Source organism: Panthera uncia, assembly GCF_023721935.1.
Source record: "Panthera uncia isolate 11264 chromosome A1 unlocalized genomic scaffold, Puncia_PCG_1.0 HiC_scaffold_17, whole genome shotgun sequence".
Taxonomy (NCBI): domain Eukaryota; kingdom Metazoa; phylum Chordata; class Mammalia; order Carnivora; family Felidae; genus Panthera; species Panthera uncia.
This window is the reverse complement of record NW_026057577.1, coordinates 59,256,495-59,271,062: the sequence shown is the minus strand read 5'-3', so window position 1 is coordinate 59,271,062 and position 14,568 is coordinate 59,256,495. Positions and strand designations below refer to the sequence as shown.

Here is a 14,568-nt window from a genome sequence, read left to right as displayed (position 1 = left end):
TCTCTGGGGAAAGTGAGAGATACATTAACCCATAGTGTGTATTTACTGGAGGCTACACTGAACTGCAAACTTTATATACATTATCTTATTTAAGCCCTAAAACAACCCAGTGAGGCAAGTATGTCTACCCATACTTTACAAATGGGAGAGGAGAGACACAGAAATTAATAAAATTGTCTATGGTGACTAAGTTAATCACCAGTGAAACAGATTTGAAATTAGGCTTGCTTCATTCCAAAGTATTTAATCTTTTCATTATACATGTTGATTTCACAAAACGATAATGGCTGGAAAATCAGTGATCTGATATACCCCTATAAAGTTCTGACAATTTAAACAGAAATGAATAATTCAGGATTTTTAAGACATTTAAAATTAATATTCAATTGTGCTAATTTACAGATGGTAGTAAACTTTTATAGTTCTTGGGTCAGCATGATAAAAGGGGTACACAGAGTCAAAAAAATCAATGCAGAGAAACAGAAGAAAGGTGGAGTCTATCACGTAACTACTTTTCTCTTCCTTTAAGGCACTATAAATATTATTCACCAAAAGGAAAAGGTATTTGGTTAGCAGTGCAGCACACTTCTGGAAGAAAAGGTAAGACATTTCTATAATAATAAAAAGCAGAAAACATTTTAACTTTCAGTTCTCAGCTTAGTTCTTAAACAAACCTCTCTCATACCTGTCATACAAATATTCTTTCTTAATATTCTAAGAAAACACATATTACCTGACATTGTCTATTTTTAAAATTTAAGTCAGAGCAACTCACATCTTTGCTATTACAAACATACTTTTTGGTTTTTAAAAGGACAACTATGTTATTTAGAGGGCAGAGGGTACAGAATGGAAAAAGACACAGATGTTAGTGGTAAAAGACATTAAAATGATAAGTGATCTGATTAAGATATGTGATGACTTTTCACTCCATCTTTTATGAATGAGGGAGCATCCTTTACAACTTGAAGTAATTTTTTTTAATTTTTTTTTTTACATTTATATTTATTTTTGAGAAACAGAGTGAGACAAAGCGTGAACGGGGGAGGGGCAGAGAGAGTAGGAGACACAGAATCTGAAGCAGGCTCCAGGCTCTGAGCAAGCGGTCAGCACAGAGCCTGATGCGGGGCTCGAACCCACGAACTGTGAGATCATGACCTGAGCCGAAGTCGGACGCTCAACCGACTGAGCCACCCAGGCGCCCCTACAACTTGAAGTAATTTTATTTGAAACAGTATTTTCAAAGGTTATGGCTTATTTAGAAAGACAACGTTCTGTCAGGGTTACAAAGGGATCTCTTAAATCACCTAATCCAACACTGAATGATAATCCAAACAAACGGTCTCAATGCAAATGTGTAGATAATCCCCACTTTCTACTACTATTTCTAATAATTACTGCTTTCAGACCATTATTTCTATCCTTTAATCTTGGAACTCTAACTTTTGTCATTAAATTTTCCATACATCCATTTTCTCTAACACACACACACACACACACACACACACACACACACAGTACTTCCAAGTTCATGCCTAAAGAGGCATGGACACCATGCCTCTTTATATCTAAAATCCACCAATACATAAAGAACTCAGAAAACAGCTAAAACTAATTAACTTCTATGTATGTACAGGTTTCTCCCTCATCCAAGTTTGCTTTAATACCACTTTGCTTTTACAAAAGACCTATGTGACTTCCTGTTTTCACTATGAAACAGATTTTTGTGCTTATGAAGTGGTGATAGCTTCTTTCCTTTATGCCATTTTGGCTTTAAAAAGGTTTTATAGGAATGTTCTACTTTCAGGTAGCAGGAAAAACCTGTATAACTCATGATTTTTATCCTCATCATCACTAAACAGCTATCATAGCTTTTGGGCTCCAACCCCTGTGATCTTCTGATAAGTCCCACAAGTTGCTCCATGATTTTGCTTCTTTGAGCATGAGAAAAACAGATTTAGTATCTATAAGTGATACTAACCAAAACACTGGCCAAAGTTATATATTATATGTTCCATAACGACTTAAGGTTATATATTGACCTAACTTCTCATAAAAATAGCATTCAAATATTTATATCAGAGACAAAATATCAGGCTGAATGTATGAAATAACCGACACAGAATTAAATTTCTTAAGCTCTGTAGTTTATACAATAAAAAACCTGAAATAAAATTTACTTTTTACATAATAGCATCACATGTTTAAATCCTAAATGGTAAAGACCTCCCCCTAAAATCAAACAGCATAATAAATTTGCCAAAGAGGGAGATTTATATCTCACTGAATCTGCCCATCTTGAAATATTTTATAAATTTTATAAACCCCCTACATTTAATTTTCCTCCAAGAAAATACCTATTTTAATTAAATTATAATCAAATACCTAAAATTTCATTAGATATATTTTACATGCAATAAATAATTTCTTGAAAAAAGTCAGGGATGAAGGGTGGGAATTCAAAAAGTTTAACACCAGAAATTATTTCAACTTAGAAATAACCATATACATAAACCCAGACCATTATTTCATAATCTTTCATGTCTGGTTTTATGATGTACACAAATTTAGAGGGGAAATCATTTACCTTCTTAAAATATAGGAAATGTAACAAAATGTACTCCCTACGGTATATGCTTTTAAGAAAACTTTTCAATGTTTTCTATGTTTTGTTCTAAAATTTAAAAACAAATTTTTTTAAGGTAAGTTAATATAGCTATCAACATCTAAAACTTCATGATATACCAAGGTTGTCTAGACAGTTCATTTGGTAGTAGAGAAAGGCTGTTTTGGAATTTTAAAAATATATCAAAACAAAAGTAGTCCCCTTAAATCCATTAAAAAATTGATTTTAATGATATCACTGAAATTCTTATTTTACATTTAGTACATATGAACCTATGTGATTTAACTTATTATTCTAAAACTTACCTTTATATTCTGCACCCAGTCTCAACATTAAACGCATAGGAAAAACCTTTGCCCAGGGAATCTCTAGCTTCTGGATAAGAATTCCACAAAGAAAAGGATTACTTGGTAATAGGAGATCATCAAGTTTCTGAAAAGTAGGTGTAATAAACAGAAATCCTCCATGATCCTTGCTACTGAGAAAACTCTCAGTAAAAGTTATATTGTCCAAGTTTTCTATGTATTTTCCTAGAAATAAAATCATTAATAAGAAGATTTTTAAATTGTTCTGAGAGGCATTCTAAGTTTGAATGTTGCAGTATAAACTTTCTTAAATAAAAGCAACGTAGATTTTTTTTTCTTATTTCCACTCTTGAAGCATCATCAATTGAGTAACTTATGTGTACAAAGCTCAGTTATTCCTGGAGACTGAGAATTGTGAACAAAATTTTGAAAATGTTTCTAACCACAGGTAGTTTAAAATTTTTCTCTGCACTGCATGACCAAGTGAAAATTCTTATCTCCCCCAATCCTACACAGATAGTAAGAAAACAATATAGACATATATAAAAAAATGAAGGCAAATATATTTCCATTTTTAAAATTAAAAAAAAAAAACTGTTTAAAGACACTAATTACATAAAATGCTAGATTTAAGGTGACTGAAAATGATGAAAATTGAAAATGACTGAAAATGACTGAAAATCTTTTAAGACATCAGCAATCTCTTCACAAAATAAATCTTTAGCACAGTTAGCATAGCCAAAAGCATAAATGCCTTTAATTAATTTATCCATCCCCTGGTCTGAACAGTTCAAAATAAAATGCTATACCTTTTAGAGCATCCTTATAGATGGTGATAAATAGTTTGAAGATGTCGGTCGGAATAGCATCTTCATTTGGCAAACATAATAATAGAATAATTATTTCTGCCTGTCCCAAGCCATGCAATCCATTGGTTGAGAAGTACCAATATTTGTCTGAGGAATCTTAAGTGATAAAAGCATACAACTATAAATGTCAACTTCTTTTAACCACAGAAACTAATGTAGTTGTCCTTTGCATGAAGCACAACTTTTCAAATTCCTTATTTTCCCAAAGTTCTCCTCACAAAAAAACACTTTAAATTATATAAGATTAATGTAAAAGAAAGGATGAAAGATTATCTTATAGAGTCAATTAATAAATAACACTAAAATAAAAAATAAAATAAAAGATGGACTAATATGCTGAAATGTAGTGGGTAAGAATCAATTAAGTTTGTTTCAGAGAATGAAACGCTGAGAGATGCATTGTTAAGTACTGAGGATTATTTACTTCCTTACTTTTAATTAGGTCACATGTCACTTACTCTAAAACTGTCTTTATTGCTATTAAATCAAGATTCTTATTTAATTACCAAATTTCAATTCATCTAAAAGCTATATGAAACACAGTCAATTATATCATTAATATCAAAATATAGCTCAGCTAGGAGCCCATAAGCTTAACCTAGCACTGACTGAAAGACACTAGTAGAAATCTTTAAGCTTTCGTTTCAAGTTCCACTGAATATAAATCTAAAAAATCTATATTCCTTTGTGGCTAAAAATTCAATACCCAATGCTTACTTTTTATAGTTGCCAGTCAAAATTCAATTAATTAATTTCAGAAATTCTGCATACCAATTAGGCAAAGAAAGATTAATCATTACTTACAAAATACTATCTTGACATTCACAAGTAGATTAGCATTTAAGACAAATGTAACAGGACGAAAACTTTTGCTTTCAAGAAGCAAAATGATTTGCTCATGAGATGGGTGTTCTTCTATTACAGGCACTAAATCATGAAAGTAACATATTCGTTAGAATATAACTTCCAGTTAAATATGCTTGCAATAAAAACAAAAAAAACACATTTAGAAATCCTTCAATAGCTTGATCAAACTTAGTAACAAAAGCAAACCCATTTCATAAAAATCAGTCAATGCCCTGGACAACTATTATTATGTACTCATTCTTTTCTATTTATGTAAAGATATTAATGCTATAATACATATAAGCCCTGACATAGTATATTATATATGTAGTATATATGCAAATACGTTGATTAAACAGCATATTTATGCAATTTTAAAACACACATTTTTGTAAAGTGGATTCCAGACTGCCAGCCACTCTATTTATAAATTCTGAAATTTACAACTCTTGAAAGTACAGCTTTATAACTCTCAAATTGTACATACTGCTTGCTGCCATATGCCCTATGTCAGTGACCAAGTGTCAAAAAACATCTTGATATCATCAACAGGAAAACAAGCAAAGTATAGGACTTAAGGTATTTCTGCCACTACAGGCAGGTTCATGAAATAGCTCCTACTGACAGAACAGAGATCCTAAGCTTTATTCCCCTATATTATGATGCACAGAACATAATCATTTCATGTTGCAGGATGCAGCATAATGCCTGGGGTGACAAGGATGTATCCTAGGGAACTACTCTGAGTTGGGAGCTAGCCACAGAAACTCCAGCTTGAAAAGGACCTTAGAGATCGTACAGGTTCTCTTCTTTTACACAGGAAACTGAAGCCCATAGAGATTAAATAACATGCTTCAAGTCATAGATGTATTAAGTAGTAAATGAGGAACTAAAGTTCCTACTTTGCTGTCCAATCCAATACTCTCTTCTTTGGGCGCTATGCTCCTTTAAAGAAAAATGATATGGGGGGAGGGGGGCAGGGGAAAAAATAACAAAACCCTAAAACAATGGAAATATTTTCAGGACTAAAAATCAATGAGTTTCCCTGTTGAACTAGACTTTTGCCTCATTCTAAATTAGGGACTCAAGATGTCATAAATGAATCATATCCATTCAACTCAAAAGTTCAGATCTTTTTAGAATTTGTTTTCACATAATAAGACTTTTTGTAAACTTAAGATACCAAGCCATAGTACATATTTCAACCAAATTGTCTAAGCCTAAAAAGTACATTTCATACATCACAAAATTCACCAGTACATTCTTTCAAAAAAACCCTCTTTTAAAATTTAAATAGGGCCGCTTGGGTGGCTCAGTCGGTTAAGCGGCCGACTTAGGCTCAGGTCATGATCTCGCGGTCCGTGAGTTCGAGCCCCGCGTCGGGCTCTGTGCTGACAGCTCAGAGCCTGGAGCCTGTTTCAGATTCTGTGTCTCCCTCTCTCTGACCCTCCCCCGTTCATGCTTTGTCTCTCTCTGTCTCAAAAATAAAATAAATAAATGTTAAAAAAAAAAATTTAAATAACTGCTATCCTACCTGATCCCTTTTCTCCAGATGCAACCATAAGAGGGGGCAAACTGTCCTCATCATTAGGTAGAAGACTAATCTTATTGCAGACATTCTTGTCAATATCACACAGTAACCTATAATCCGAAGTACTAGCAACAGGTAAATTGCTGTGAACTAAGACATCAGTAGGAGTAGGTGGTCCCTCAATTTCTGCAAAAACATCATCATTTAGTGTAAAAGAACAAGAAGTAGGTAACCCCTCAGTTCCTGTGTTTATAGGCAGTTTTTCCACAGATGGAACCTGAGAAATAGGACTCCGAATTATGTCACTTGTAATCTCTCCTATCTCATTGTTTGCTTTCTCCACTGCAGTAGAATGGGCATGATCCACTGTGTTTACTGTCTGTAAAATATGGAATTAAAAAAACAAAACAAAACACATCAGTTCATATTCTCTGTTCAACTGTGAAATGTTAATCGCTATAACCAAAGATACCTTTTTAACAAGAATAAATAAAACCAAAATGGGCTCGGAAATTCTTCAGAAGCCAAATTTGCCAAGAAACAGTACCATTTTGCCTCTTTAAATTCTGAAGAGTAAGACTTAACTTTACTATATCATATACTCAGTAGGTGTTAATGACTTTAATTTTATAGACTAGAAAAAGGAGGCAAGAAGAACTTCAGGATCCTGTACCATATCACACACTAAGCAAATTTAGTTCAACTAAACTCTCCTGACAATAGCCAAAAAGCCTTGGGTGTGGGGAGGGGACCAAGGGAGAGATCAGCAGGTAGAACAGGGAGGGGAGTGGTTAGGAAGCAGAGTGGTAGGTATATTCCTCACTAGTAACCACCAATAAACAACATTTCAAGCTGGCTTCAATAAAGCCCCTTTCTTTTTGAACTGGCCAAAGCTGAGTCATTATTAAATGAGAACCAATTTGAACTCAAGTAAATCTTACTAGCCTGTTTAGAACTTGTATTTTGTTAAAATATCAATTGAGGGTAGGTGTTAGCTAAGAAACATACTTTGGGTAATTATGGCTATTTGTAAATTCTAGCTCATGAACCCTGACAAAAAAGCATAGGTTTATATGCTATGTGAATTTAAACAGAGTAGGATACATAACAATCTTGTCTATACCCAGGATAAATCAGGTAACTGGCACAGAGTAGATGCTCAATAAATTTGTTTACTGAGTAAAAGCATTCCAACTTCATGTATTAATACTCACTTCTATTAATATTTTGCTACTTTACAATAAGAGTTCTTAGTGGGCTGGGATTCTGTCTTACTTATCTTTTATTTAACACCTAGCATATTTGTTTAAATGCAAACATAAATACCACTATCAGATACTTTATTGAATGTATGAAAATCACTAAACACATATTAGTCTAAATTAAATTACTAAATCTCAGTTCTATTTTGTTACACCAGTGGTTCTTAAAACGTAAGTCAGGGGGGCGTCTGGGTGGCTCAGTCGGTTAAGCGTCCGACATCAGCTCAGGTCATGATCTCATGGTTTGTGGGTTTGAGCCCCGCGTCAGGCTCTTTGCTGACAGCTTAGAGCCTGGAGCCTGCTTTGGATTCTGTGTCCCCCACCCTCTCTCTGTTCCTCCCCTGCTTGCACTCTATCTCTCAAAAATAAATAAAGATTAGGAAAAATTTTTTTAAAAATGTGAGTCAGAGATCTCTGAGGTCCTCAAGATCCTTTCAGGGAGTCAGTGAGGTCCTAGGATTTTCTTCATATAATTTAACTAAAAGCAACATAACACAACAGACTGAATATGGAAGCAGATGTGAGAATCTTGTATTAAGACAGACATCAAAGAATTTTGCAAAAATATGAAAGTGTCATTCCTCTCACTCAACTTTTATTTTGAAATGTCTATAAAAATACTACTTCTATTAATATGACAAATTTATTTTTAAATTAACTTTTATATTTTTCACAATTTTAATACAGGAATTATCACTAGGTATAACCCACATAACCTATAGTAGCTCTTTGAAGGTCTAAGTAAGTTTTAAGAGCATAAAGGCATCCTGAGAGCAAATAGTCTGAGAATCATGACCTTAAACTGACATTAAAAAAGGTAAAATCCGGGGTGCCTGGGTGGCTCAGTCAGTTAAGCATCTGGCTCTTGATTTCTGCTCAGGTCATGATCTCACAGCTTGTGAGACTGAGCCCCATGTTGGGCTCTGCCCTGACAGGGTGGAACTTGCTGAGGATTCTCTCTCTCCCTATCTCTCTGCCCTTCCCTCTCACATGCATGTTCTCTTTCTCTCTCTCAAAATAAATGTTTTTAAAAAAGGTAAAATCTAAAATATATTCACTACATCATATATTTCTCACTTTAGGAAGCTCACAGTATTAAAAAAAATAAGTACTATAATAATCATGCTACAGAATATACTTAAAATAAAATCTTATTAAATCAACAAGTCATTCTTTAGATTCCTTACCAAGGGCATATCAGGCAAGAGAGGACTAACGTCTTCAGGACACCTTTTACTTCCAGATGATAATTTTGTTGTATCTGCAACCTCACCATTGGGCAGTATACCATCTGCGAACCATACTCTCTTCTGTTCTTTGGAGCATAATCCTAGGATCAGTTTATAAAGTAAAGTACTTGAATTTGGTAATATTACAATGATTTAATACTAAATCGGTTGGGAAGTGATTTCAAAAGCTTCTTGCTACCCATTGGCAAGACCTGCCTTCTCAGGATTGCAAAGGCCTAGAGAAATGACCTTTTATGATTTATCTACCCAGAATGGAAGTCTTTTCCTAATTCATAAAAAAGGAAGGAGTAACACTGGGAATTACATACTCAGAATAAGTGGACAGGACAGGTTATATCTTTAGGACACTGGGGGCAGATTTAAAGCCTGTATTACTAAGCATACGTTTCTGAGGAGTGAGTGAAAACTGAATAAAATTTAAAGACCACAGCACAAGGTGGAAAAATGGAGTACACTGGAGGATGGTAGATAAGCAAAGAAAAACATGGAAAAACAGAAAGAAGTATAAAAAGTCTAAAAAGGGCAACAAGATCACTTGTGCATCAGAAGTCATTTCTTATTTTTAATTTACTTAACAAAAGAAGCATAATAGTTTTTGTTCTTATAATATGGATATTGGATTTTATTAATATTTCCCTCCCAAATTTGGAGAAAATAATTAGCTATCAGCATAAATATATGTTCTCTTTTATTACAAAGCATCCACAGATGGAGGTTATGAAAAAAGCTGCCAGATGGTTTTAGAATATAAAAATCAAAAGATTGACATCTACCTTCTAGAACATAATACAGATAACACTGAGAAAACTGGCATCACATATAACTTTTGCATTATGGATAGACATTCTAAATAAGGTATCTTTCGGGGCTCCTGGGGGCCCAGTCAGTTAAGCATCTGACTTCGGCTCAGGTCATGATCTCAGGATTTGTGAGTTTGAGCCTCACACCAGGCTCTGTGCTGACAGCTCAAAACCTGAAGCCTGCTTCAGATTCTGTCTCCCTCTCTCTTTGCCCTTTCCCCACTTGCATTCTGTCTCAGAAATAAATAAATGTTAAAAAAAATTTAAATACGGTATCTTTCATGTATCTGCAATACTTTTATAATTTAATAATTTAGGATGTCAAGATAAGACAATATGTAAATATTTAAAAAAAAAATTTTTTAATGTTTATTTATTTGTGAGAGAGAGAGAGAGAGGGAGAGAGAGAGACAGAGAGACAGAGTGTGAGCGGGGTAGGGGCAGAGAGAGAGGGAGACACAGAATCTGAAGCAGGCTCCAGGCTCTGTCAGCACAGAGCCCAATGCGGGGCTCGAACTCATAAACCATGGGATCATGACCTGAGCCAAAGTCAGACGCTTAACCGACTGAGCCACCCAGGCGCCCCTAGAATATGTAAATATTTTTAAAGTATATTTATTCATTTTAGAGCTATAACATACAACCATATATTCTGAATCTTATTTAAGTTATAATGACAAATGGAAAACAGCTGTATTAAGAGATAAACTGAGGGGCGCCTGGGTGGCTCAGTTGGTTAAGCATCCAACTTCGGCTCAGGTCATGATCTCATAGTGAGTTCAAGCCCTGCATTGGACTCTGTGCTGACAGCTCAGAGCCTGGCGCCTGCTTCAGATTCTGTATCTCCCTCTCTCTCTCTGTCCCTCCCCTCCTCACGCTCTGTCTCTCTCTCTCTCCAAAATAAATAGATATTTAAAAATTTTTTTTTAAAAAGTATACTTAAAATTAAAAAGATAAACTGAAATCCAAAATAATTATCAGAAGTATCTGAATTTGCCTTTAACTGACATTTACACTTATCTTCTAGCAAGTTAGAGGCTAATAGTTTACGTTTAAAAATGTACACAGACTGGGTCACCTGGGTGGCTCAGTCGTTGAGTGTACAACTTCGGCTCAGGTCATGATCTCACAGTTCATGTGTCTGAGCCCCGCTTGGCTCTGTGCTGACAGCTCAGAGCCTGGAGATGCTTCGGATTCTGTGTCTCCCTCTCTCTCTGCCCCTACCCCACTCATATTCTCTCTCTCTCTCTCTCTCTCTCTCTCTCTCTCTCTCATAAACATTTTAAAAAAATGTACACAGGCTTTACTGAAGACCCTAAACTACAACAGCTATAAAAAAAAGACCAGAGAACCCAAAGATTTTTAAATAGGTTTTAAAAACATTTTTATTGTAGTAAAATATACATTTAAAAACACATTTTTGAAGAGAGGGAGATGTGCCAGTTACTTACTTGTCTCTCAAACCCAAGCCCACCCTTCTATATAAGGTGCTCTTTGATGCCAGGCTAAAGTCTGGAAAGTGCAACTCCCAGACCCCCTTGCTGGTTGGCTCTGACCATGTTCTGCCAATAATGTTGGTAGGAGACTGGAAGGTGGGAAGAGAAGGAATTCTGTTTCCAATTCCTTCCAGGATCCTTACAGCAGCAGTACCACCAGATACACGTGCATGCCATGCAATTTTCAGTACTCCTAATATCAAGCCTGGATCACTCCTTTGCTCAACTGAACACCAATTGTATGAGAGCCCTTGATGGTTCCAGGATTTGCCACTTGGTGCTCCCCCAGAAATCACAATACCAGCCACATAGTACCCCAAGCCCTGAATCCCAGTTCTGAGAACCAAACACCTCCTGGTACTCCTGCACTGAGTTCTAGAATACTGCCTTTCAGGGGCACCTGGGTGGCTCAGTCGGTTAAGCGTCCGACTTCGGCTCAGGTCATGATCTCACAGTTCGTGAGTTCAAGCCCCGCGTCGGGCTCTGTGCTGATAGCTCAGAGCCTGGAGCCTGCTTCCCATTCTGTGTCTCCCTCTCTCTCTGCCCCTTCCCTGCTCATGCTGTGTCTCTCTCGGTCTCAAAAATAAATAAACATTAAAAAAAAAAAATAGAATACTGCCTTTCACCGTTCATTACCCCAACCCTATGGGTAGTGGTTGTTTCCTGCAGTTAGCAATCTCTGAGTCACTTGAGCATGCCATTTTTGCTCTTCTAGCCTTCTAACACATATACCTACCAGTTCCCCGTACTAAATTTCTTCTGATATCTAGTCTAGTCCTCGCTAGACTCTATCAAACTAGAAAAATTCCATTAAAAATTATCTTTAGTCTAAGACACAGCATTTTCTTCTAATTACCTTCAACAGTTGGTTGTTTAAGTGCTGAGATCGGTAAAGTTGTAGGTGAAGGTATACTGGATGTTTGACTCTCCTGAAGAGGCTGGATGTTGGCACATTCATCAGAATGATTAGATTTAAGATTAGAACCAGTTGGACTCATCATCCTTTCGAATGCCTGAGCTATAAAGGGGAAAAATATTAAAATATTAAAATATTTTTGAACTTCAAAGTAAATTATGATAAATTATCTATTTTTTCAAGTTGTGAGGAGAAAGAACTCAATGGCTAAGCAAGAAAAAGAAGTGGCACTTGGCAAAGACAATGACCTTACTCCAGCTGGCAGCACCCTACTTCACTATAAGTTACCAATTGTCTCAATATTCTATTTAGCATATGTTTGATATCTACTAAAGGAAATAACTGCTATTTAATATGACTGTCTTGGTTTTTGTCCTTGTACCCCTACAGTCTGTTTTTGACACAGTTCAGTGTGATTCTTTTAAGACATAAATCCTATCACATCATTCCTGTTTAAAATCCTTTAACTGGTTCCCAACTGGAGTGAAAATCCCAGTTGTTACAGTGGCTCACAAGACCCTACACAGTCTACATCCCTACCTCCTCTGTCTTCCCACTTAGCTCTCTGACCTCATCTCTCACTACGATCCCACTTGCTCATTATGATCCAGCCACCAGGCCTCCTTGTTCTTCAACAAGTCAAATAAGCACTCTCCTAGCTTAGAGTCTTGGCTCTTATTCTCTCTGCCTGGAATGTTCTTCCACAAATACTCACTTTATTCTCAGCTTTATCCTCTCACTTTAAGTCTCTGCTCTCATGTCATATCATAAAGCCTTATTCTGCCCAACATTAAAAAACACTACTTCTTGTTACCAATCCGGCACTATCCATCCCTCTTATAATCTTTTATTTTCATTTAGGATATTATCGCCATCTGATATTCTCTTTCCTAACTATCCATCTCTCCCCACATTCCTAAGCTCCACGAGAACAGGAAATATATTCTTTCACAGCTAGAGCTCCAAAATGCAAAATATTGCTTGAATGTTGGTGAATGATTTTTTATCCAAATAACATAGAACAGGCACTGAGAGCTCTCCCTTCAGCATTTCTCCAAACCAATCTGCTAGATATGTTGCCACTGCTACAGTCATCTTCCTCAAAGGCCACTGAATGACAGCACTCTCATGAATCAGCTTCCCCTCACCAAATAAAATCCAAACATCTTACTCTGAGTTTTGAGTAATATCCAACTTGCCCCAAATCTACCTAATGGCACTCACATGCAGGCTTCCTTGAAACTTACACAGTCTCAGCACAGCTTCCTCATTATCCATAATCTCTATTTAAACTATCTTTTCTTCTTAATCCTTTATGGAATCTAACAACCCTTCTTGAGCCATCTTTCTCATCTTATTTAATAACATTATTTTAAATGGTCACATCTACCATCTTCAACCCTAAAGTTGATATTAAAATAACTTGTGTTTGTTTTCTTGTGGTGTATAAATTAATGTTAAATAGAACTGTGAGAATATATTCTAGAAGGTATCATACAGAATAAATAAAACAGATAACTAAATAACCAAATTCATTCCAAGATATTTTCTTTGAGAAACCAAAGCATGATCCCAAAATCCTACTGAGTCTCTTTAATGACTGCATCTTTTCTCCTGGTACCTTACAGTCAAAATGTTTGAATGTTCACCTAAAACTCTGACATGTCAACTCAAATAATGTTTCAAATATTAGTGGCTATTTTATTTTTTTTCAAGTAGGGAGAGAGAATTATGTGGGAGCCTGAATTCTATTCCTGAATTCTAGCAGGCTGTCTGACCACCAGCACCAGCAGTCTTCTGGGGCTACTGAAACAGCATGGGAAAAAAACCAAAACAACTATAAAGTCTTAAACTAACCTCTTCATAAACAATGTTGGTAATATGGAAATATAAAAAGTTCACACTCTGTTATCTTCCAGAGCAAGGGGCAACAACAGGGAGTAAAGTAGCTTACCTCAGGCTAATAGACTCCCATCAGAGCTTTTTGGAAAACTGATGAAAAATTTTATCTTCATTCAAAAGAGAAAAACAAATTATTATCAGGTATTTATTCTCCTAGCTCACAGGGGAAGCAGTACCTGAGCTAAAAGCACAGGTCTGGTATTGAAAAGTCCCAAGTCATATTTGCTGGGAATTAAACTGTCAACAAATCTTTCAAAATGCCAAGAAGTACTCAAAAGAGCAAATGTGTATTTGAGGGAAAAAGCACAATACAATACACACACACACACACACACACACACACACACACACACACACATATACTGTGAGAACACAAATAAGACTACCAAGACTATTGCTGATAATGGTAGCTAAGCTAGGGAGCCAGAAACAATGGGAAATTCATACAAACAAAATTCTAAAATTGAGAAGGGAAAAAAATATGAGACAAAATGTGCTAATACTGTGACAGTTCTATGAATTTATATATAAAATCATAAATATTACTACCTTATTTTTTATTCCCATCTTAGATTATAATTTTCTAAAGGGTGGGAACAATTATCTTGCCTTATGCTATTAGTGTGTAACACTAAATACTATTCAACAGTAACTATTCTATAAAAGTTTAGATTAAGATGATAAGGATGACAATGATGTTGACAAAACAAATAGGCAGATGAAATGCAGCATTTAGGGACTTGGTACCTGTTAAAAGTTAATGAA

General features: G+C 35.6%; 1 protein-coding gene across 4 annotated transcripts in view; it reads right to left on the bottom strand.

The window, feature by feature from the left end:
* Positions 1-14,568, bottom strand: part of ZFYVE16 (zinc finger FYVE-type containing 16) — a 48,758-nt gene that overhangs the window by 15,066 nt on the left and 19,124 nt on the right. For all 4 annotated transcript variants that reach the window (XM_049649715.1, XM_049649718.1, XM_049649717.1 and 1 more), the window contains exons 5-10: positions 11,842-12,003; positions 8,627-8,769; positions 6,181-6,556; positions 4,605-4,727; positions 3,741-3,896; positions 2,932-3,156 (exon numbers count right to left, since the gene is read on the bottom strand). In XM_049649715.1, the coding sequence (XP_049505672.1) occupies positions 2,932-3,156; positions 3,741-3,896; positions 4,605-4,727; positions 6,181-6,556; positions 8,627-8,769; positions 11,842-12,003 (1,185 nt within the window). The remainder of the gene's footprint in view (positions 1-2,931; positions 3,157-3,740; positions 3,897-4,604; positions 4,728-6,180; positions 6,557-8,626; positions 8,770-11,841; positions 12,004-14,568) is intronic.